General features: G+C 37.8%; 1 protein-coding gene across 18 annotated transcripts in view; it reads left to right on the top strand.

Annotated features, from left to right (window-relative positions):
* RPS6KA3 (ribosomal protein S6 kinase A3) overlaps positions 1-25,666 on the top strand; it is a 116,651-nt gene that overhangs the window by 71,057 nt on the left and 19,928 nt on the right. For 11 of the 18 annotated variants that reach the window (XM_005593147.3, XM_045383535.3, XM_015443451.4 and 8 more), the window contains 11 exons: positions 38-118; positions 921-1,000; positions 1,600-1,706; positions 6,648-6,685; positions 7,206-7,348; positions 8,959-9,029; positions 18,562-18,650; positions 19,132-19,196; positions 19,274-19,376; positions 20,341-20,465; positions 22,697-22,822. In XM_005593147.3, coding sequence (XP_005593204.1) covers positions 38-118; positions 921-1,000; positions 1,600-1,706; positions 6,648-6,685; positions 7,206-7,348; positions 8,959-9,029; positions 18,562-18,650; positions 19,132-19,196; positions 19,274-19,376; positions 20,341-20,465; positions 22,697-22,822 — 1,028 coding nt within the window. The remainder of the gene's footprint in view (positions 1-37; positions 119-920; positions 1,001-1,599; positions 1,707-6,647; positions 6,686-7,205; positions 7,349-8,958; positions 9,030-18,561; positions 18,651-19,131; positions 19,197-19,273; positions 19,377-20,340; positions 20,466-22,696; positions 22,823-25,666) is intronic. The other 7 variants (XM_074029036.1, XM_074029041.1, XM_074029039.1 and 4 more) reach the window with 1 other exon arrangement.

Raw genomic sequence — 25,666 nt, 5'->3', positions numbered from 1 at the left:
AGATATTACAATGTAGCATACATACAATCTTTTATAGTTCGAGACCGAGTTCGGACAAAAATGGAACGTGATATCTTGGTAGAGGTTAATCATCCTTTTATTGTCAAGTTGCATTATGGTAAGTATGAACCATCTCCCACATCATCCCTTCACCTCATCCCGCAGAATCCCTGAGGACATTCAGATAAACTAATATAAATATATATATATATTTGTATGTGGTTAGCAGATCTTTTATAGTAAAAAGTCATGAAAATTAAACCATTATTTCTTAGACAAATTTTAGAAGCTTTTATTGTGTTTAGCTTATGTTTTTAAAAAATATTATAAAGTTAGTTTCTGAGTGGTAGCCATAGGAACAGGTAATGATAATTATTGCTTTTTTATTGTAATAATAATGAATAATAATATGCTAGCCTTTTATAGCCTATATGTGTTAGCCAACCCCAAAGGCCAAAGAGATCCCTAATGTGAACATCCTAAAACCATTGTCACTGCAGTTCTTTTCCCCAAAGCCATATGCTTTTTCTCAGTGGGTAAAGGTGTGATGATTCTTACTATGTATGATTAAACCTAACCAACCCACATTTTTTTCTGTAGCTAGTGGCATGGTTTTTGTATGTTATTTCGTAGTTAAGTAAGTCGTTTTTTGTTAGGAGTTTTTCTTATGTATCATGGGTTTAGAACTGGTGTATTCCTGAGTGACTTGCCTGTTGAAAATCTAGTGATTCTATAATAAGAAGCACTGTATTTAACATTTCCACATGGAAACTAAGATAAATCAGTGGTTTTCTTCTAAGTAAAAGTAAGTTTGGACATTTGATATAATTAATTTGCTAAAATATTCATTTGTGAATGACCTAATGTAAGCCTAAAAACATTACGGTGAACTAAATGAAAATTTTCATTTCTTCATTCAGCTTTTCAAACTGAAGGGAAGTTGTATCTTATTTTGGATTTTCTCAGGGGAGGAGATTTGTTTACACGCTTATCCAAAGAGGTATATAATTAATCTCTATTTTTAATCTATTTATATGCATCCTGTTTGAACTAAAGCTTTGTTATATTTCAGTATTATGCTTACTGTATTTTCTCTAGTGGCACAAGATTCTTGAAGAATCAGACCCAAAAAGAGTTCTTTTCCTACCTTTTGAATTTATTCTGAAAGCAGGACTTTAAATTGACAAACAGTCTTTGTCTTAACTCTGCTTCTTTTATAGTTTTTTCCAGAAGCAATAATGTATCAACAAGTTATCCTTAAACAATTAGTACTGGAAATGAAGTGTGCATTTTAAAGATCACTTTTCATTTCTAAAATGTTACTGTCATGGGACAACAGTGGCACAACCTGAATATACTTGTTACTTAACAACAAAATGTAAAATTATTTCTCCCATAGTGTATAGTTAGTATTTAGTAAGTGATTGGTTGACTGATTAGATAATTTTGCAAATTTCTTTCATGAGTAAATTGTAAACAAAGCTATGTATAATTATCATATTTATAAAATTTTTAGGATATTTAAACTCTAGAGTGGAACTTTAAAAATTACAGACACAAAAAGAAAATAAATTTAGAAAAATTATTGTTTTATTCTAGGTGATGTTCACAGAAGAAGATGTCAAATTCTACTTGGCTGAACTTGCACTTGCTTTAGACCATCTACATAGCCTGGGAATAATTTATAGAGACTTAAAACCAGAAAAGTAAGGAATCATGCTACTAAGTTGAATACAATGTAATATAATTGTTTAGGAGATTATAAAAAAATCAAGTGACTTCATGAAACTCCACAGTATTACCCTAGCGTGCCTGTGCTTCACATCTCTGCTAACACTGTAGTTTCATACTTTAAAAATCTCATTTAATTAAAAAATACTGTTTTCGTGTGCATTCTTTGATTTTTTTTTTTTTTTTTTTTAAGATGAAGTTTTGCTCTTGTTGCCCAGGCTGAAGTGCAGTGGTGCAATCTCAGCTCACTGCAATCTCCACCTCCCAGATTCAAGCAGTTCTCCTGTGTTAACCTCCCGAGTAGCTGGGATTACAGGTGCCTGCCAACACACCCAGCTAATTTTTGTATTTTTAGTAGAAACAGGGTTTCACCATGTTGGCCAGGCTGGTCTCGAACTCCTAACCTCAGATGATCCACCTGCCTCAGCCTCCCAAAGTATTGGGATTACAGGCATGAGCCACCACAGCCGGCCCATTTTTTAATTTTTAATGAGGTTGAAATCTACATTCATTGGCAATTTGTATTTTTGTGTGAATTTTCTGCTCATGGCCTTTGTTCATTTTTCTTTTGGAATGTTATTTTTGGCCTGGCATGGTGGCTCACACCTGTAATCCAAGCACTTCTGGGAGGCTGAATTGCATAAGCCCAGGAGTTGGAGACCAGTGTGGGCAACATGGCAAAACCCCGTCTCTACAAACTGCTAGCTGGGCATGGTGGCACACGCCTGTAGTCCCGACTACTCGGGAGGCTGAGGCAGGCGGATTGCTTGAGCCTGGCGCATTGAGGCTGCAGTGAGCCAAGATCGCTCCGTTGCACCTCCAGCCTAGGCAACAGAGTGAGACCCTGTCTCAAAAAAAAAAAAAATTACATTTTTTCTAGTCTTTCCATTTTAACTTTATGTTGTTTAATTTATGCATTTTTTTTCTTCAGGCAGATCTACCAGTCTTCTTTTGTGATTTATTCTGACTTTCATTCTTAGGCTTTCCCGAGTTCTGTGATCAGATATTTTCCTTCTAATTTTATAGTTTCTTTTTTTTTCTTTTAACTCCATTTTTTAGAAACTTTTTGGTAGGAGGGTTGGTATAGAGCTAACCCTTTCTTTCCCCCAAATACCATTTATCGAAAATTTTCTTCTCCATGTAATTTCAAATTTTAAGTGTGAGATTGAGCAAATTTCCCACAGGTTTGATAGTAACAGTCATCAAGAAGCGGATATTATTTAAATTGTACACACTTCTGTTTTAATTTGTTAATGTTTACCACTGAGTAAGAAAGGGTCCCCCCCCCCCCCGCCTTTTATAAGCATATAAGCACAAGCCTTGCTCTACCAGGAATATTTTTAAACAGCTTTATTGAGTTGTAATTCATATGTTAAACAAATCATTGCCTGGATGCAGTGGCTCATGCCTGTAATCCCAGCCCTTCGGGAGGCCGAGGTAGGTGGATCACTTGAGGTCAGGAGTTTGAGACCAGCCTGGCCAACACGGTGAAACCCCATCTCTATTAAAAATACAAAAATTAGCCGGGCATGGAGGCGCACACCTGTAATCTCAGCTACTCGAGAGACTGAGACAGGAGAATCGCTTGAATCCAGGAGGTGGAGGTTGCAGTGAGCTGAGATGGTGCCACTGCACTCCAACCTGGGTGACAAGAGTGAAACTCAGTCTCAAAAAATGAAAAGTGTATAATTCATTGATTTTTAGTATATTCACAGAGTTGTACAACCATCATATTTATCAAGAATTTTGAATATTACGGATATGAACAGACACTTCTCAAAAGACGTTTATGTGGCCAACAAACATATGAAAAAAAAGCTCATCATCCCTGGTCATTAGAGAAATGCAAATCAAAACCACAATGAGATACCATCTCATACCACTTAGAATGGCAATCATTAAAAAGTCAGGAAACAACAGATGCTGGAGAGGATGTGGAGAAATAGTAACGCTTTTACACTGTTAGTGGGAGTGTTAATTAGTTCAGTCATTGTGGAAAACAGTGTGGCGATTCCTCAAGGATCTACAACCAGAAATACCATTTGACCCAGGAGTCCCATTACTGGGTATATACCCCAATGATTATAAATCATTCTACTATAAAGACGCATGCACATGCATGTTTATTGCAGCGCTATTCACAATAGCAAAGACTTGGAACCAACCCAAATGCCCATCAATGCTAGACTGGATAAAGAAAATGTGGCACATATACACCATGGAATACTATGCAGCCATAAAAAAGGCTGAATTCATGTCCTTTGCAGGGACATGGATGAAGCTGGAAACCATCATTCTCAGCAAACTAACATAGGAACAGAAAACCAAATACTGCATGTTCTCATAAGTGGGAGTTGAACAATGAGAACGCATGTACACAGGGAGGGGAACATCACACACTGGGGCCTGTCAGGAGCTGGGGTCTAGGAGAGGGATAGCATTAGGAGAAATACCTAATGTAAATTATGGGTTAATGGGTACAGCAAACCACCATGGCATGTGTATACCTATGTAACAAACCTGCACGTTCTGCACATGTATCCTAGAACCTAAAGCATAATAAAAAAGAAAAAAGTTAGTATGAAATGTAAATTCTATATTAACACCGGAAGAGGGGAAATGCTCATCTGGAACTCTTCTAAGTGATCATTTAGAAATTGTTATACTTTTATATTTTATGTTTGTTTTTTATTGTTTTTGGATAAGTTTCATATGGTTTTGTTTTTATTCCCCAAATAACTGCTGAGTTTTCCTGATTATTTTCCCAACTTATAACTATTGTGACACAAAATATAATTATTGGTGAGAATGAATATTCAAGCATATAGTCCTTAGAAAAATTACTATAAACATAAGATTAAACATTCATAAAAATGTGTTTTATACTATTTAATTGAATATATTTACCATAGACCATTGTATTGGCATTGGTCATAAAGTTATATTAAAGTATGAGCCTTGTCTCAAGGCTTTAATAAGATCAGATGTAGAGAAGATTGCTTATATTAAGATCTTAAACATACATGTCTAGATGATGCTATTAATTCGAAATAACACTTACTTGGTAAATCATACAAGTAAATACCATCATACAGAACTTGGGAGGAATTTAAATTTTTAGGCCAAATATTTTATGAACTGTTAAGGGTTTTTCAGATTCTTTTAAACTAGAACTCTGTTATAATAAATATGACTAAAAATAATTAGTAACCATTGAAAAGGAATGTTGTTTATTGAGAGTGATACAGTTGACTTTTTCTTTCAAAGATACACTATAAGCATGGTTATCTTAAAAGAATGCATTTGCTATAGAAGGCACAACTAATGCCCTTTCAGCCATATTATCCTTTTTTCTTTCAGAATTACCAAGAATGACTTGAAGTTTGTTTTGTTTTTAGAACTGTTTTTCGTGTATTCATTAGAAGGGAGGATGATTTCTATAGTACCTAATAATGCCCTTTATATTCTCTAAATGTGTTGATCTCTTCATAATTAAGCATAATCAATACTAATATTTTTCATAACAAGTGCTTGTGATGAAAGAAACTTGAAAAATATGTCCCTACTGAATTACCTTCAGTGGTAAACTTTGTTGTAATTATGTTTGCATTTATGAAATAGAAAGGTTGGTAATATTTTTGTTATAGTAAAATTTTGTAACAAAATTTGACTTGCACATTTTTTAGTTAAAAGTAAGGAAATGCCTATATTGTGGGATAGCTTTAAATATAAGTGAAACAGTTTATTGCTTGACCCCATACCTATCTAGAAATATTAGGTTGGTGCAAAAGCAATTGCGGTTTTTGCCATTACTTTTAATTACTTCTGCACCAACTTAACACAATTATTGGCTTACAGCTTAGTACTCTCTCCTTTCTGTAGCTCCTTGATTAATAGCATTACTCTCCACTCAAGTATCTGCTCAAGCCAGAAATGTGAGTGTCATTCTCTAGTTGTTCTTTATTATCATCCAGTGAGTTCACTAAATGCACTTTATTTTCTCTGTAAATTTCTCTACCCTCCATGAATGTACACCTTTTATGGTCTCCCTTGTCCTTGAGAAGAAGCCCAAACTATTTGGAATGCCCTGTAGGCCCTTTGCAAACAGGCCTTATTCATTCAGCATTTCTTATTTGTACTGTACACTGCCAGACACTGAGCTATAAAGATGAATAAGGTCAAACCTTCTAGGAGCTCACAGTTTTTGGGGAAGAGAGAAAACCTGTAGAATATGTATAGTGAAGGGAGGGATCAATGAAAAACAAGGAGTATGGGGAGGGAGAAGAAGATTGTGTAAAGGTCGTGTCAGGAAAAAAAATAATAATAAGGAAATAATGATTGAGTCAGATACCTTTAAAATGACCAAGACAGCTGGGCACGCAATGGCTCACACCTTAGGGAATAATCCCAGGACTTAGGGAGGCAGAAGCAAGAGGATAGCTTGAGCCCAGCAGTTCAGGACCTGCCTGGGCAACGTAGTGAGACCCTATTCTCCACAAAAAGGAAAAAAAGGCAAAATAAAATAACCAAGAGAATGACACGTCTGATGCTTTTGAATTAAATGTGTGGACCCTCTGTCTATTAATGCAGGCACTAGGGGATTTAGTCAAACTACGTCTGCAGAAAGGCATTAGAAAGAGCAGCTGGGAAGAGTACAGGTGATTTGATTCTTTTCCTAATAATTTTCAAGTACCCCTGGCATATTAATACAAGTTTATGGCATTGCCTTTGGGATTTGTTATAAATGTGTGTCCAAAAAATAATTTGTTCCTCCTTTGCCTTTGCCATCTTATTCACAGTCTAACTCAATATTTTAGAATAAATATGGTGATCTGATGCTTAAGGATGTAATTTCAGTCTTAGCTTCTATAAATCTCTGTTTAGTGTTCCTAAAAGATTTTCTTTGTTTTTTTCAGCATACTTCTTGATGAAGAAGGTCACATCAAGTTAACAGGTAAAAAAAAAAATCCTCATTTTATTAAAATATTTTCTCCTACAATATATACTTTCCTTTAAGGTTGATTGAGGTACAAATATTGAGTAATACACTGTATTAAAATTAAAAACTTGTATTAGAGCCAGGCGTGGTGGCTCACCCCTGTAATCTCAGCATTCTGGGAGGCTGAGGCAGGTGGATCACTTGAGGTCGGGAATTCAAGACTAGCCTGGCCAACATGGTGAAACCCCATTTCTATTAAAAACACAAAAAAATGAGTTGGGCGTGGTGGTGCACGCCTATAATCCCAGTTACTTGGGAGGCTGAGGCAGGAGCATCACTTGAACCCAGGAGGCAGAGGTTGCAGTGAGCCAAGATGGCACCACTGTACTCCAGCCTGGGCGACAGAGACTCCATCTCAAAAAAACAAAAACAGAAAAAAACTTGTATTAGAAAATTTAAATGATTAATGTCAGAACTCAAAGTTTAAAATTTACATGTGCAAATTTATGTAGGATATTTATATTTGTTTTGGCAGATTTTGGCCTAAGTAAAGAGTCTATTGACCATGAGAAGAAGGCATATTCTTTTTGTGGAACTGTGGAGTATATGGCTCCAGAAGTAGTTAATCGTCGAGGTCATACTCAGAGTGCTGACTGGTGGTCTTTTGGTGTGTTAATGGTAAGGTTTGAATTTGGGTTTTTTTTGGGAGGAAGGAGGTTGTTTGTTAAGTGAGGATTAGCAGTGAATATTAAAGAAACTGGTGTTTTTATTTTCTTTATTTTATACCATATGTAATAAGTAACCAAGAAAAATTATTATATGCAGTATAGAAGGACTGTGAAATCTATTAGCTGCTTCTATCTCGTCCTAATTTGAAAAGGCAAAAAATATATATATATTACCATAGATTTCCTGCTAATAGTAACAATCTAAAGCATTAATGGTATTTACTCTTTTGGAGAAACTGGTCCAGAAATCTGTTAGTAAGTGACCCTTAAAATAAGTTCGTTTGGTTGGGTGCAGTGGCTCACACCTGTAATCCTAGCACTTTGGGAGGCTGAGGCGGGTGGATCACCTGATGTCAGGAGTTCAAGACCAGTTTGGCCAACATGGCAAAACCCCATCTCCACTAAAAATACAAAAATTAGCCAAGCAGGATGGCATACGCCTGTAATCCCAGCCACACAGGAGACTGAGACTGGAGAATTGCTAGAACCTGGGAGGCAGAGGTTGCAGTGAGCCAAGATCATGCCACTGCACTCCAGCCTGGGCAACAGAGCAAGACACCGTCTCAAAAAAAATAAAATAAGTTCTGCCAGGCGCGGTGGCTCACGCCTATAATCCCAGCACTTTGGGAGGCCAAGGCAGACAGATCACTTAAACTCTGGAGTTCGAAACCACCCTGGCCAACATGGTAAAACCCCGTTTCTACTAAAAATACAAAAATTAGGCTGGGCGTGGTGACTCATGCCTGTAAAACCAGCCTGGACAACGTGGTGAAACCCCATCTCTACTACAACTACAAAAAATTAGCCAGGCATGATGGCACACACCTGTAATCCCAGCTACTTGGGAGGCTGAGGCAGGAGAATCACTTGAACCCAGGAGACGGAGATTGCAGTGAGCCAGGATCGTGCCACTGCACTCCAACCTGGGTGACAGAGTGAGACTGTGTCTCAAAAAAAAATAAAATGTAAGTTCATATGAAATTGGCATATTTATCAAATTGTTCACATATCTACACTTTAAAATTGCCATTTGAAATGTGATTGTTGAAGCTGAGCATGGTGGCCCATGCCTGTAATCCCAGCACTTTGAGAGGCTGGAGGGGGAGGATCCCTTGAGTCCAAGAGTTCAAGACCAACCTGGGCAACATACTGAGACCTCGTTTCTACAAAAAAATATGTACAAAATTAGCCAGTCATGGTGGCACAGGCTTGTAGTCCCAGCTATTCGGGAAGCTGAGGTGGGAGAATTGCTTGAGCCCAGGAGATAGAAACTGCAGTGAGCTGAGATTGCACCACTGCACTCCAGCCTGGGCTACAGAGCCAGGCCCTGTCTCAAAAATAAAAATGTGATTGATTTCCATAAAAAAAAAAAACCGTATAGCTCAGTTGTTTTAGGAATTATCAAGAACTTCAGTAACAAATATGGTAGAAATAGAAAACACTTATTACATAGCAATTTTAAAATATTTGAATATAATTAAGATGATGCTTTTTTTGCCTTCTGACCTTGAGATTTTATATTTATTGACTAATACTTCTGATTGTTTTGCCTTTCTGTAGTTTGAAATGCTTACTGGTACACTACCTTTCCAAGGAAAAGATCGAAAAGAAACAATGACTATGATTCTTAAGTAAGTACTCCCGTAATATAGATATTTTGATGAGATTTTAAAATAAATGCTTCAGGCTGGGCGCCGTGGCTCATGCGTGCAATCCCGGCACTTTGGGAGGGCGAGGCAGATGGATCACTTGAGATCAGGAGTTCGAGACCAGCCTGGCCAACATGGTGAAATCCCATCTCTACTAAAAATACAAACCTTAGCCGGGCGTGGTAGTGCACACCTGTAGTCTCAGCTACTCGGGAGACTGAGGCGGGAGAATCCCTTGAACCCGGGAGGTGGAGGTTGCAGTGAGCTGATATCACACCACTGCACTCCATCCTGGGCAACAGAGCGAGACTCTATCTCAAAAAAAGTAAAATAAAATAAATGTTTCACACTAAAAAAAATGAGATTTTAGAGTGTTGGCTGTAGTATAAGAAATAACTAAGAAATTCATCAATATTACATGGTTTGAATATGAACAGACTGCATAGATTTAGAGTACTCATATTATCTTCATGTTAATAGTGAAATACTGAAAGCTTTACTTTTGAGATTTGTAATATGACAAGGATGCCCATTATTTCACTTCTGTCCACATTGTCCTGGAAGTCCTAGCCAATATGGTAAGTCAAGCAAAAAAGTAAAGTATAAGGTTTAAAAGAAGAAATAAAATTATCATTATTTAGATAACATGACTGTATCCATAGAAGATCCAGTCATCAACCTGCACAACATAGCAAAACCCTGTCTCTACAAAAAAATGCAAAAATTAGCCAGGCATGGTGGTAAGCACCTGTATTCCCAGCTACTTTGGGGGGTGGGGGATGGGGACTAAGACAGGAGGATCATTTGAGCCCAGGAGGTTGAGGCTGCAGTGGACTGAGATGGTTCCACTGCACCCCAGCCTGGGTGACAGAGCAAAACCCTGTCTCAAAAAAGAAAGGAAAATCCAGTGATCATATAAATTCTTGGAATTAATAAGAGTTTAGCAAAGTTACTGGATACAAGGTAAATAAACAAAAATCTATTCTGTGTCTCTATACTAGCAAAAGAAAATGGAATTTTTATCCGGGCAAAGTGGCTTACGCCTGTAATCCCAGCACTTTGGCAGGCCGAGGCGGGCAGATCACCTGAGGTCCGGAGTTTGAGACCAGCGTGGCCAACATGGCGAAACCCTGTCTCTACTAAAAATACAAAAAATTAGCCGGGCATGGTGGCAGGCGCCTGTAATCCCAACTAGTCGGGAGGCTGCAGCAGGAGAATCACTTGAACCCGGGAGGCGGAGGTTGCAGTGAGCCAAGATCGTGCCACTACACTCCAGCCTGGGCAACAAGAGTGAAATTCCATCTCAAAAAAAAAAAAAAAAAATGGAATTTTCAAAGAGGTTACTGTTTACAACAATGTAAAAATTCTCAGATACCTAATGATAAATCTAGCAGAAGTTATGTAAGACCTCTGTTGAAAAAACCAGAAAATTTTATTTAAAGAAATTTTAAAAGACCAAAATAACTTGAAAGGATATACTGTGTTTATGTTATGACAGACCCAGTGTTGCAAAGATAACAGTTCTATAGATCAGTGTTATCCACTAGAAATATAATGTGGACCAGCCAGGCATGGTGGCTCATGCCTGTAATCCCAGCACTTTGGGATGCCAAGGTGGGCAGATTGCTTGAGCCCAGGAGTTTGACACCAGCTTGGACAACATGGCAAAACCCTATCGCTACAAAAATAAAAATTTAAAAATTAGCCAGATGTGGTGGCACGTGCCAGTAGTCCCAGCCACTTGGGAGACTGAGGTGAGAGGATCACTTGAGCCTGGGAGGTCAAGGCTGCAGTGAGCCCTGATCACACCACTACACTCTAACCTGAGCAACAGAGTGAAGAGCGAGACCCTGTCTCAAAAAAAAAAAAAAAAAAAAGAAAAGAAATATAATGCGAACCACATACATAATTTTAAGTTTTCTAGTAGCTACATTTAAAAAAGTAAAAAGAGACAGGTTGTGGTGGCTCACGCCTGTAATCCCAGCACTTTGGGAGGCCGAGGTGGGTGGATCACCTGAGGTCAGGAGTTCAAGACCAGCCTGGCCAACATGGCAAAACCCTGTCTCTACTAAAAATAAAAAAATTAGCTGGGCGTGGTGGCACACACCTGTAATCCCAGCTACTTGGGAGGCTGAGGCAGGAGAATCACTTGAACCCGGGAGGCGGAGGTTGCAGTGAGTCAAGATCACCACCACTGCACTCCAGCCTGGGTGATGAGTGAAACTCTGTCTCAAAAAATAAAAAAGTAAAAAGAAAGTTAATTGTAATATTTTATTTAACCCAGTGTACCCAAGATGTTATTTCAGCATGTAACCAATGTTAAAATATGATTGAGATATTTGTTTACAACCAGTTTTTTTCATACTCATTTGAAATTCAGTGTATTTTACACTTGCAAAATGTGGATTGGCACATTTCAGGTTCTCAGTAGCCGTATGTGACTAGTGGCTATTATAATGGATGACAAAACTATAGTTTCAATGCAAATAAAATTAAAATCCTAACAATTTTTAATGTGGATCTTGATAAACTGATTCTAATATGATAATACAAAAGACCAAGAATAGCTAAAATACTCTTGAAGACCAAGATAGGAAGACTTGCTTTACCAGGTATTAAGTCTTATTATAACAGTAATTAATACGGCATTGAAACAAGTGTGGAAAGTAGATCTGTGCAATAGAATAAAGAGCCCAGAAACATATCTATATATGTGGACACTTAATTTGCAACCATTGGGAATTTCAGAGCAGTAGGGAAAGAATAGCCTTTTCTTAATAAATCATGCTGGAAAAGTTAAATATTTGTATAAAAAATAGGCAGGAAGTGGTGGCTCACACCTGTAATCCGAGCACTTTGGGAGGCTGAGGTGGATCACTTGAGGCCATGAGTTCAAGAATATAAAATTTATCCAGGCGTGGTAGTGCACACCTGTAGTCCTAGCTACTTGGGAGGCTGAGGTGGGAGACTCGCTTAAGCCAAGGAGGTCAAGAGTGCAGTGAGCCATGATCATGCCACTGCCCTCCAGCCTGGGTAATAGAGCAAGACTGTGTCTCAAAAAAAAATTTGCTTTAAAAAAATTTTTTAGAATTCCTACCTTCCACCGTACATAAAAATCATTGCCATTCTATTTAGAACCCCAATCAATAAGAAAAAGCCAACCCAATAAAAACATGGGCAAGAGACTTAGGGATCTGACAGAAGATAATATTCAATGGCCAAAAAACTTATGAAAAGATACTCAGGCCGGGCACAGTGGCTCACGCCTGTAATCCCAGCACTTTGGGAGGCCGAGGCGGGCGGATCACAAGGTCAGGAGATCGAGACCACGGTGAAACCCCATCTCTACTAAAAATATAAAAAAAAAAAATTAGCCGGGCGCGGTTGTGGGCGCCTGTAGTCCCAGCTACTCGGGAGGCTGAGGCAGGAGAATGGCGTGAACCCGGGAGGCGGAGCTTGCAGTGAGCCGAGATCGCGCCACTGCACTCCAGCCTGGGCTGGGCGACAGAGCAAGACTCCGTCTCAAAAAAAAAAAAAAAAAAAAAAAGAAAAGATACTCAACCTCGTTAATCAGAAAATGCAAATTAAAATCACAAGGAAATATCACTGCCTACTCACCAGAATGGCTAAAATTAAAAAGATTGAAAGGAGCATTCTGAACCATTTGTGGCCCAGACTGCTGCCCTATTCAAAAATTTTGAAAATAAAAATAAATAAAAATAAAAAGACTGACAGTTCAAAATGGTGGGATGTGAAGCAGTGGCAACTTTTATACATAGCTGGAAGGAATATCAATACTCATATAACCACTTTGGAAAGCAGTTTTTGTCCTTATCTTCTAAAGACAAATATATGTATATCCTTATCCAATTAGCCCCACTCCTAGACATGGACCCATGTTAAAAGAATCTAGTTACTCACACATCAAAAAACAAGTACAAAGTTGTTCATAGCAACATTATTTGTAATAGCCAAAAAGTGGAAACCTTATTAACAAAAGAGTGAATTAATAAATGATGGTATATTCATACAGTCGAATACAATAGGAGTTGTATTTACTATATGTATTTTAGGTTCTGTGGGCCACACACAGCGTCTGTCACATATTCTTTGTATTTTTTTTCCAACCCTGTAAAATATAAAACAATTCCTGAGAGCCATTCAAAAACAGGCTGAAGCCTTGGCCCATGGGTGTAGTATGCCATACAACAAAGAAAATGAACAAACCACAGTTACATGCAACAGCTTAGATAAATCTCACAAGAATGTGGAGCTAAGGAAGTTCAGACACAAAAGAAAAAGTACTATATGATTATATTTGTAAAGTTTACAGAGCAGGCAAAACTAAAGCATAGTTTTTAGGGTTCATATTTAGATGGCTAAAAGCCTGAGGCAAAATAAGGAAAGTGGTTACATTGGATGAGAGGTTCTGGCAGTGTTATGTTTCTTGGCCAGGTGACTGTTCAGTTTGTGGCAAATAATTGAGCTATGTACTTTGGGTGTTTTTGTTCGGGGTTTTTTGGGGTATTTTATATTATTCTACACAATTAAAAAGGTCTAAAAAGATGTGCTACATAAATGAATGTTCACTGAACTTTCATCACTAAACCTTTATCACTTCATCTACTTTGATCCCTCCCTTTCAGCGAACAAACACTCTCGTGTTGAAGAACTAAATCCTTCTTTGACTTGGCCTTCCTTTCAAGTTAGTGTACCATCTTCCTGCATCCTTTCAACACAAAGCCTCTTTAAGAAGTAGTCTGTGCTTTCTGTTACTACTTTTTTGGCTTTTTTTATTTCACAGCCTATTTGTCATTCATCCCCACCACTCTGCTGAAACTGCTCTCCCTGTGGCTATCAGTGGTCTTCTAGTTGCTAAAACCAGGGGCAAGTTGTCAAAAGGATGACTCTGTACCATTCATTCACACAATTCATTTAACAGAGGTTTCAGTTCTTGCTACTCATACTTGAGACGTAGTATTAACAAGACTGAAAAGGTCTTTGGTGGACTTCAGAACTTATATTTTAGTGGGGGAGACAAGGAATTAATATCTAAACAATTTCAGGTAGTAATAGGAGATATAAGGATAATAAATCAGAAATCTGTACTTGTAATAGTGACCCTTTACTGTGTGAGGGAAGGAGCAGAAAGCAGTAGCCATATTAGATGGGACACTCACGAAAGGCATCTCTGAGTATTTGACACTGTTGGCCACTCCCTCCCTCCATAGTTTTTCATACTTTCATCTGCTTCTCCCACCTCTCTAACCATTCCCCTTTTGGTCACTTTTACATGATTTCTTCTCTTCCTGTTTTTCCTTTTTTAATTATAAAAATTTTCAAAAATGAATTCTCAAAAATAGAATAATTCAGTGAACACATATACCTGTCACCCAGATTCGACATTTATCAAGATTTGGCCATTTCGCTTTATCTATTCTTTTTTTCTTTTCTTTACTGAAGTATTATAAGTATTCCAGACATATCTGCTTAATTCAGTTTGCCTTGTTAAAAATATGGATGTTTTCTTACACATCCACATAAAACTAGCAATAATGCTTAGTTATCATTAGTCCTTAACCAGTTTTTTCAGATTTTCTTCAAAACTGTGTCTTTACAGTTGGATCCAAATCAAGTCTGCACTTTCCATTTGGTTGTACTTCTTAAACTTCTGTTAGTCTAGAACAATCTATCCCTGCTTTTCCCCTGCTGTTTATTTGTAGAAACCAAGTCAGTTGTTTTATGGAACTCTGCTTTCTGGATTTATCTTGTCAAAGAATGAGACCCCCTCTCAACATCTGAAATAAAGCATAAAACTTATTTTATTCCTTCCTATGGTAAGGCTAAAGTCTCCCCAAACACAGTAGACCACTAATCTTATATAGAGTTTTGAGGAAGGGTGGAGCTCAAGAACTGGCAGATTTTCAGGTCTATAAGTGGGTTGACATTATCTGTAAGAATGTGATTATTTGGGTGGGACTGTTGTTGATCAGTGGGCACTCAGGTGTGTTTATTGGAGTGAGTCCATTCCTGTTTGGCTAATTTTCAGAGACAAAAAGCAGTTACTCATCCTTGCAGGTGTTCACTAGGCAAGTTGTCATTGATCAATTCAATGGATTTTAAACCAACTGAAAGGATTTAAAACTAGTTCTGGTGGTTCTCTTGTTACCATGGTTACATAACAATTAGTCTTTTCCTAAGAGTATGGAAACTTTTTTTATTCCCTTAGTGTTATTAACTTGATCCTCTGTCCTATTTTTGGTTAAATTGTTTTAGCAAGATTATTTCACAGCTAATACTGTGTGGTCCTTATTACATCAGGAGGTTTACAATACCTTGTTGCCCCCACTTTAAGTGATGGGCTCCAGTGGGTGCAGCTGATTCCTCCATTGTAAAGTTCCCTGTCATGCTTTTAACTAATGGTTCTATCCATTAATAATGATTACTTGGAACAGTTATTTTATAAGGAATTCAAAAGTGATGAATTGCTTTTTTTTTTTTTTTAAAAAAGGGCGGGGGTGGTTTAGAAACAAGATCTTGCTCTGTTGCCCAGACTTGAATGCAGTGGCATGATCACAGCTCACTGCAACGTCAAACTCCTGGGCTAAAACGATCCTCCTGCCTCAGCCTCTCGAGTAGCTAGGACTACAGGTGCACCACCACGCCCAGCCAAGTTCTTTAATCTCTTGTACAGATGATATGTTGCTATGTTGCCAGGCTGGTCTCAAACTCCTGGGCTCAAGTGATCCTCCCACCTCCGCCTCCCAAAGTGTTGGGATTACAGGCATGAGCCACTATGTCCGGCCGTGATTTTCTATTATTATTATTCCTTCCTCATTTATTAGCTGGTATTTTCTCAACAAACTTTCCCTCATCAACTATGATGATTTAATTACTTGAATTAAGGCTCATCCAAGAAAAAGAGAATAAATACTTAATTATTTTCTTAATTGTTTCTAATGTCAGAGCCCTAGTTCCTTCCTAGTGGGGGTAATATCCAGTGAGTTGAGTTTTTGTGTTTTGACTTTGCTTTTTCTTATTTTACTATAATAAACTAATTGGATTTAATAATCAGTGTGATTCAGCCAATTGCATTCGTTATTTTTAATGCCCAAATTGTTCTTTTTCTGACTACCTTGTAAATGGTCTTGTCCCCCAGAATCCATCTATGATATGCTTTTCTTCCCCCTCTGCACTCTTTCCTGACTGACTTGTCTTTCCTATAACTACCCTCCACATTTTAATTACTCTCAAATCACTCTTTCTTACATGAATTTACCAGGCATTAGACCTGTGTTTCCATTTACTCACCTGCCTGGCCCTCCCAAAATATATTACATGCATGACTTCACATCTTTGAACTAAAGGTATCTTTATTTGCTGTTCTTTTCTTATACTCCCAGTTATCAGCATTTTCATGCACCCTCTTTCCCAAACCAGAAACCTGGAAATCATTTTTTATTCCTTCTCTCTTTTGCATAATTAGGTATTCTCCATATTCGATCTCAGAATTATTTCACTGTTCCAGCCTTTCCTCTGAATTACACTGCTGAAAGTATTCAGAAAACAGTGACCTATTACCCACACTATCTGACCACATTCCTAAGTTGATTGCCTACCAGTTATGACCTCTTCCCACTCCAAATTATTCTCTACTACCCTTGGAGTTACCTTCTTGAAAATAAGTCTGGTCATGTTAGTTCACTGTTTCAGGACCTCTGCTGCATCCCTGTTACCTAATACAATAGTGTTTCCCCAGATTTGTCCAAGAGAGTATTAATTCTACAAGATGTTAATAAATATTCTTTGAAAAAGAGGTGCTGGAAATAAATACTTAGAAAATACTGATTTCGCCCATAATCCCAGCACTTTGAGAGGCTGAGGTGGGAGGATCACTTGAGGCTAGGAGTTCGAGACCATCCTAGCCAACATGGCAAAACTCCATCTCTACAACAACAACAAAAAAAAAATCAGCCAGGTGTGGTAGCACACACCTGTAATCCCAACTACTTGGGAGGCTGAGACTCAAGAATCCCTTGATCCCAGCAGGCAGAGGTTGCAGCGAGCCGAGATTGTGCCACTACACTCCAGCCTGGATACTCTGTCTTTAAAAAAAAACAAAAACAAAAACTGATTTGTTTGCTCTAGATTTCTCAGCCTTTTTATATGCAGTGTATTTTAATTTTGTGTCTCTAATAGGGGGATATAATAGCATTCTACAAGCTCATTGGGTCATGAGATAGTCAAGTTGCTAACTATCTAGAGGGATTAATGTTATTCAGTAAAATTTGGGGAAACACTAGCCAAATGAATAAATTGTTAGCCTTTAGATTGCATTCAAGACCTTTCATAATCTCCCATGTTAAATTAAATATTCCCTACTGTTCCCTTGTCACTCTTTGCATATGTTCTTCTGCATTTGTCTCTTAATGTACTAGCATTGCCTGTATCCATCTTCACCATGGACCATGAGGTTCATGGGCTGTCTTTATCTCTGTATCGTCAGCACTAAACAGTGTCTGGCACGTAATAGCTCAGTAACAACCCACTGAATAATAAATGGATCTGTTTCTGAAATAGGAATTTTCTCCAGCTCTATTATTATTGTCATACTTACAGGATTATTGGTTTCTTTAATTTGTAGGTTTGGAAAAAGAATTAAAATTAGAGCTGAAACAGCCCTTCAGGTTCATCTAGGCCAGCAGTTTTTAGACTGTGTATCTTCAATATTTCACAATCCTCTTTCCCACAGTTCCCCTTCCCTTCAGGGTCTGTTAAAGGGAATAGAAAGGAAAAAGTGGCATATGAAACACATGTTCTCTTAGCAGCTTTAAATGTTAGGTTTCTTAAATTCCCTTTGAGGAGGAGTTCCGAGGCTATATGTTGGGAGCTATTGGTCTAGAGTCAAATCCCTTTGCTTATAAAGAAATGATAACAGGCCCAGAATAATTGACTTTCCCACTGTCACAAAGTTCTTGGTAACAGCCAGAACTAGGATTCAAATGATCTTACTTTCACAGTGCTCTTTGCAAAATTTTGAAAAGTGAAAAAGCTCATTAGCTTATGCGCTAAAATTCAGTTATGTGTTCACATGAAAACCTGTACATAAATGTTCACTGTAGCTTTATTCATATTAGCCCGAAACTGGGCACAACCCAAATGTCCTTCAACAGATAATGGATAAACAAACTGTGACATATTCATACAGAAGTCATACATGTAATAAAATGGCATAGAACTAAACACACACACAAATAAGTGCAAATAAAACCAGTGCCATGTGAATGAGATCATTGGATTGTCTCCATGTCAATATCCTGGATGTGATATTGTACTGTAGTTTTGTAAGATGTTACCATTGGGGGAAACTGGGTAAAGGGCACAGGGCATCTCTCTGTATTATTTCTTACAACTGAGTGTGAATCTACAAGTATCTCAAAAAGTTTAAGAATTTTTAAAAATAAAAATACAGATGCCTCCAAAAAGTAAAATATTATGTGGATTTATTATTTAGAGCCAAACTTGGAATGCCACAGTTTTTGAGTCCTGAAGCCCAGAGTCTTTTGCGAATGCTTTTCAAGCGAAATCCTGCAAACAGATTAGGTAAAAATTTTAACTAATTTGTTTATGTTGTGTGTGTGTTGGTGTTTGTTTTTCGGGGGGAGTAGATATTTGTTTTGTGGTGGAATTATTAACTATTTAGACAAGGTTGGGCATGGGGGCTCATGCCTGTAATCCCAGCACTTTAGGAGACCAAGGCAGGAGAATTACTTGAGTCCAGGAGTTCAAGACCAGCCTAGGCAAAATGGCAAAACCTCATCTTTACAAAAAATTCAAAAATTAGCCAGGCATGGTGGTATGCACCTGTAGTCTGAGCTACTCAGGAAGTTGAGGTAGGAGGATCACTTGAGCCTGAGAGGTTGAGGCTGCAGTGAGCTGAGATCACACCACTGCACTCCAGCCTGGGTGACAGAGCAAGTCCTTGTCTCAAAATTAATTAATTAGACAAGTATTGAAAACAAAGGCTGAGCAATATGTATATTTCTCCTTGAAATAAAATTACCAATGAATCCATTTTTGATAGGTGCAGGACCAGATGGAGTTGAAGAAATTAAAAGACATTCATTTTTCTCAACAATAGACTGGAATGTAAGTATAGAATGAAAACTTGCTTGAAATATTTCTTTAAAATTAAAATATGTCTAAGTCTCTTTTTTTCCCTCTAGAAACTGTATAGAAGAGAAATTCATCCACCATTTAAACCTGCAACGGGCAGGCCTGAAGATACATTCTATTTTGATCCTGAGTTTACTGCAAAAACTCCCAAAGGTAAGGAGAAAGTGTGAAAACCCAAATATAAGACAACAAATATATTTTTTTCTTGTTCAGTCAGAAAATCTTTTCCAGACTCTGGGCGTAGTTGCTCACACCTGTAATCCCAGCACTTTGGGAGGCTGAGGCGAGCAGATCGCTTGAAGCCAGGAGTTCGAGACCAGTCTGGCCAACATAGTGAAACCCAGTCTCTACTAAAAATACCAAAATTAACTGGGTTTGGTGGCATGTGCCTGTAATCCCGGCTACTTGGGTGGCTAAGGCACGAGAATCACTTGAACCTGGGAGGTGGAGGTTGCAGTGCATCAAAATTGTGCCACTGCACTCCAGCCTGGGTGACAGAGCAAGACTGTCTCAAAAGGAAAAAAAGAAAATATTTTCCTGGATAACTCTCTATGCTATCTTCAAATCTCCCAAATTTGCTGTAGATCAACCTTGTATCTCCCCCATTGTCCCCCAAATAGGTTATTATTGAGGGCTGCAGTTTCTAATATGGTAGCTAGTAGCCACATGTGGCTAATTAAATTTAAATTAATTAAAATTTAAAATGTAGTTTCTCAGTCACACTAGGCACATTTCAAATGTTGAGAAGCTGCATGTAGCTAGTGGCTATCATATTAGACTGTAAAGATAAAGAAAATTTCTATCATTTCAGGAAATTCAATGGGACAGCATTAATTTTGAATACCATTAACCCTATAATTCATTGATTTATTATATTCTTCAAATGAACTAGCTATTTTCTAGGCTCCGAGGGACTAGGATGTTGGTGTTGTAATGGCAATACACAATCAGAACAGATCAGATACAGTGCCTCAGAGGTATCCCGGAAAGCAAGAGGTATATACTGTGTACCTGAGAAGTAGAATTCCAGAATAAGTGAAAAAGGTCGTAGTGTCAACAGTTTTTCACTCAATTTCCTTTCAAATGAATCTTCTTTGTCACGTCTTACTCTTTTCAGATTCACCTGGCATTCCACCTAGTGCTAATGCACATCAGCTTTTTCGGGGGTTTAGTTTTGTTGCTATTACCTCAGATGATGAAAGCCAGGCTATGCAGACAGTTGGTGTACATTCAATTGTTCAGGTGAGTGGATGTCTAAATAATTTTAGATTTGGAATGTTGTAAGATATAGTTCATTCTGTGAATAGATTTTTTTCTACTGACTTCAAGTGAGCAATTTAAAATACATTTTAGACCGGGCACTGTGGCTCACACCCGTAATCCCAGCACTTTGGGAGGCCGAGGCAGGTGGATCACTTGAGGTCAGAAGTTCAAGACCAGCCTGGCCAACATGGTGAAACCCCTATCTCTACTAAAAATACAAAAATGAGTTGGGCATGGTGGCGCGTGCCTGTAATTCCAGGTATTCAGGAGGCTGAGGCACAAGAATCACTTGATTTGGAGGCAGAGGTTGCAGTAAGCGGAGGTCGCACCACTGCACTCCAGCCTGGGTGACAGAGTTGAAACTGTCTCAAAAAATAAAATAAAATACATTTTATATCATTAACTTTACTCTTAGCAATTTTTTTCATATGTCATTGAAAAGGTTGCAAGAACCCAAATCCTAGATACCTATGTGACTTGAGTTTTAGGCCAGGCACGGTAGCTCAAGCTTGTAATCCCAGCACTTTGGGAGGCCGAGGCAGGCAGATCACGAGGTTAGGAGTTCGAGACCAGCCTGTCCAACACAGTGAAACCCTGTCCCTACTAAAAATACAAAAATTAGCTGGACATGGTGATGCATGCCTATAATCCCAGCTACTCTGGAGGCCGAGGCAGGAGAATCGCTTGAATCCAAGAGGCAGAGGTTGCAGTGAGCCAAGATCCACCACTGTACTCCAGCCTGGGCAACAGAGCTAGACTCTGTCTCAGAAAAAAAAAAAAAGAAAGTAGAATTTTAAAAGAGTTGAGATAAACATGACGATGTTGTCTATGTCCTCTCCTGTGCCTAAAAAATGTTTTTCATGCTGAATTTGTTTCACCCTCTGCCTCCTTCAGGTCAGCTATGATGAATTAAGGTCTTCTGGTTCTTCAATGTCTTAGAACAAGAGTCGGCAGACTTTCTCTGTGAAGTGTTAGATAATACTTGAGGCTTTGTGGGCTATATGGGCTCTGTCACAACTACTCAACTCTGCTATGTATCTCAAAACAGCCACAGACAATACATAAACAAGTGGGCATGGCTGTGTGCCAATAAAACTTTATTTACACACACGGGCAATGAATCAGATTTGGCTCACTGGCCATAGTTTGGCAACCTTTGCCTTAGAAAGATACAAGAAATAAAAATGAACTCAAATCTTAAGTCATCTTTCTAATCAAAGGGAACTAGATATATCTTTTGAAGCACTGGATTGTTTTTAGGATATCATTTGTACTTGGATTTGCTTGATGTTTAAGTTGCTTTTGCTCTAAAGTTTTTTCATGAGTTATCCTGTTTTCCATTTTGTAGAAAAACAATTAAAACACTGGTTTCTAAGCAGAGCTCGTGTTGAAATAGTCTGTGCCATTTACTATGCAAGCACGTGAATGTATGGCAAGTTTTTAAATTATAAATTCTGTACCTAACATAGAAACCACAAACATATATATTCTACAGAATTCAAATTTTAACATACACAAAGCTCATAGGCATGGATGTCTCATATCAGTATAGCCAAGGGCAACACAACTTTCCTCAGCCTGTTTATGGAATCAATAAGTTGCTGTTCATCATCTACTGTATGTTATTAGTCCCTAACCCATGACCAGCTTCTTTAGCAGAAGTTGTGTAAGGCTATGACTTCAGGATGAAGAAAGGAGGGTGTGGCTACTGAAAGTCCAAAATGTCGGTAACAGGTATTGCTTGCAAATACATTATTTTTATTTAATCTTCACCATTACCCTCTGAGAAAATACAGGCTCAAAGTTACATAGCCTGTAAGTGGTGCATCTGAGACAAGAATTCAGATATTCTAATTCTGAATCCTCCTAAATCCTTTCCTTCTATACCATAGGTTTCAAATTTCACATTTGCAAAGGTGCCTGAAAACCTATAGCCAATTGGGGAGTGGAATAAGGCTGAATCACAGACAAAGATACAGGCTCCATTTCAAGTAGCTCCGCTTTTAAAGTCATATTTCTTGCTGTACATTTCATTGTAAACACTTCCAAAATCACTTGTTTGTAGAAGAATAAGTACTATAAAGATGTATTTTTATTCTTATTCATTTATATGTAGAGCTTCAACAATGCATGCTGAGGAACATACTTCCCTATTATAAAATGCACTAAAGGCATTATGGGACTCTTCACCAATTTATAATTTTTTGTAGCAGTTACACAGGAACAGTATTCAGTTTACTGATGGATATGAAGTAAAAGAAGATATTGGAGTTGGCTCCTACTCTGTTTGCAAGAGATGTATACATAAAGCTACAAACATGGAGTTTGCAGTGAAGGTAAATATTTTTTTAGTTAAAATGCAATTTGTACAGTTCTTGTTCATGCATGTCAGTACCAGTTAAAAATTACACTCCTCTTGTTGTTAAAAGTGCCTTTTGTTATGAAAAAGTTAAATATCTGGCTAGTGATCTTCAGAGATCTTAATCTAGAACCCTGTGAGCTAAAGGTAAGGTGGTTATACATCTGGTTTGCCCAGAGCAGTACCAGTTTACACATCAAGTGATTTTTTTTTTTTTTTTTTACCTCAAATGATTTTTAAAGTATATTTTTACTCTCAGAAGTCCCCATTTTATGCTCAGGGTATCAACAAATTCCTCAAAATTGTGTGCAAAATTTTGTATGTTTACATCTTCTCTGGCAAAATGTTCATACCTTTCTTTACATCTAAAAGGATCTGGGAACTAATAAATGAATTAAAACCACTATCATAAAATTCATTATCATTGGCTGTTGTAGTTTCATCAAGTATCCTAAGACAGAATTTTCTAAGCCAAAAACCAAGGAACCTAGCTCTGTGATGAAGTTTGAATTTCAAACCTTTAGTCATAAGTGAACAAACACTATGTTCAAGTCTCTTTTCACTTCTTGGAATAGTAACCTTTGCTCTCCAATCTCAAGCAATTCAAACAATGTCTAAAGCTTTCAACTTATTTGAACCTTAGGACTGGTTTATAAATATGCATAGCTCATGTTTAGAGAGAGAGTGACATTAGTTGTTATCACTTTTCTAAACTTAGATGTAACTGCTTTAAAGTTGTCAGTGTCTATAGGACTTTCTGTCAGAAGGATGAACCATAGAAATACATTTAATTTGCTTCATTGGAAGGACAGTAAAGCTAATTTTAAAGAAGGAAATGTTTAAAAGAAATACATTTAATTTTCTATTTTCCTATTCATTGCTCTTATTGAAATCTAAGATACATAGAAATTTTCAAATTGCTTACATGAAAGGAGAAAAGACTAATAACATACTTGGTAGGCAGTTTAAGGATGTGTCTTGCCTCCATAAATACATCATAAAAAGCAGAAATGTCCTGAGGCCCCTTTGAATTACAGAAACTTTGAGGACTATGCCTAAAACCTCGAAAACGTCTCCAAGCTATTTGTGGATTTTTGTGACTTAAATGACTCCTAAAACCAATCCCAATACAGCCGGATTCTACTGAAATTACCACGTGTTTGAGGTCCACAAGCACAGGCATAGGTCTAATGCAAACTGGGCTCAGATTAGCAGATCCATGCCAAAAACAACCCCTCCCAGTGTGTTCTGGTTTTCAAAAGACTAGTCCCAGATCATCTCTTAAATTAGCATGTCTATTCCATATATCTCTCCTCTTAATCACCCATTTGCCTAATTCCACACTGTCATTTGCGGTTGATTACAGTGGGCACCTGTATGTTTATCTTCCCTGTTCTCCAAATACAGAACTGTTTTACAAGTACAGTCCACCCTTGAATAACACAGGACTTAGGAGTGCTGACCCCCAAGCAGTTGAAAATCTGTATAACTTGACTCCCCAAAACCTAACTACTCAAAGCCTACTGTTGACCAGAAGCCTTACTGATAGCATATACAGTCGATTAACACGTATTTTGTATATGTATTATATACTGTATTCTTACAATAAAGCAAGCTAGAGAAAAGAAGGTGTTATTAAGAAAATCATGCCAGGCATAGTGTCTCACATTTGTAATCCTAGCACTTTGGGAGGCCGAGGTAGGAGGATTGCTTGAGGCCAGGAGTTTGAGACAAGCCTGGGCAACAGAGCAAGACCCTATCTCTACAGAAAAATTGTTTAAAAATTAGCCAGGCATGGCTACATGTGCCTTTAGTCCTAGCTACTCAGGAGGCTGAGACAGAAAGATTGCTTGAGCTCAGGAGATTCAGGCTACAGTGAGCTATGTGCCACTGTATTCTAGCCTTGGCAACATAGCCAGACCTCATCTCTACAAATAATTTTTAAAATTAGCTGAGTGTAGTGGCATGTGCCAGTGGTCCCAGCTACTCAGGAGGTAGAGGTGGGAGGATCACTTGGGCCCAGGAGTTCAAGGTTGCAGTGAGCCATGATTGCGCCACTACACTCCAGCCTGGGCAACAGAGCAAGACCCTGTCTCAAAAAAAGAAAAATATATATAAGGAAGAGAAAATATATTTACTGTTCATTAAATGGAAGTGGATCATAATAAAGGTCTTTTTCCTCATCATTTTCACCTTAAGTAGGCTGAGGAGGGAGGAAGAAGAGAAGGAGTTAGTCTTGGTGTCTCAGGGGTGGCAAAAGCAGAAGAAAATCCACGTGTAATTGCTCCCTCATAGTTCAAACCTGTGTTGTTCAAGGGTCAACTATAAATCCATTTCAGATAGAAGACTGGACTCATGCTGAGAGTTGTAACCTCTTTCCTAGGTTGCTGGTGTGTCTGGGTATTTAGTGTGTACTTAATTACTAAGCTGTTTAAAATCGAACATACAAAGGCCACCTAATTTGTTTCAGACTACCCTTTGAATGAATTGAAAGCAAAATTTGTCTTTTTTATATATTAGTTTAGCAGATTAAAACATTAAGAGAAATATTTTTAAGGAGCAGCCAAAATAAAAGGGTTAGAAAGCTACATTACTATTTTAAAGGGCTTTATTATAATAATTAAACCAAATTCTAACCAAATAAAATTCTAGGTGTAATTTTCTATGTAGCTTTCTGCCTAACTTCAAAAACAAGATTGTTCTACTTAACAGGTAATTAGCTTTTATAAGTAGCTTACAACTAACAGGATATTCAATTGAAGCATTTTAATAAAGGAAGTAAACTTAATTCAATAAGCAGATGCTAGTGGTGGTGTTATAG

This window comes from Macaca fascicularis, chromosome X (assembly GCF_037993035.2).
Source record: "Macaca fascicularis isolate 582-1 chromosome X, T2T-MFA8v1.1".
NCBI classification, from domain to species: Eukaryota; Metazoa; Chordata; class Mammalia; order Primates; family Cercopithecidae; genus Macaca; species Macaca fascicularis.
Note: the sequence above shows the minus strand (reverse complement) of the source record. Positions and strands in the feature narration are given on the sequence as shown.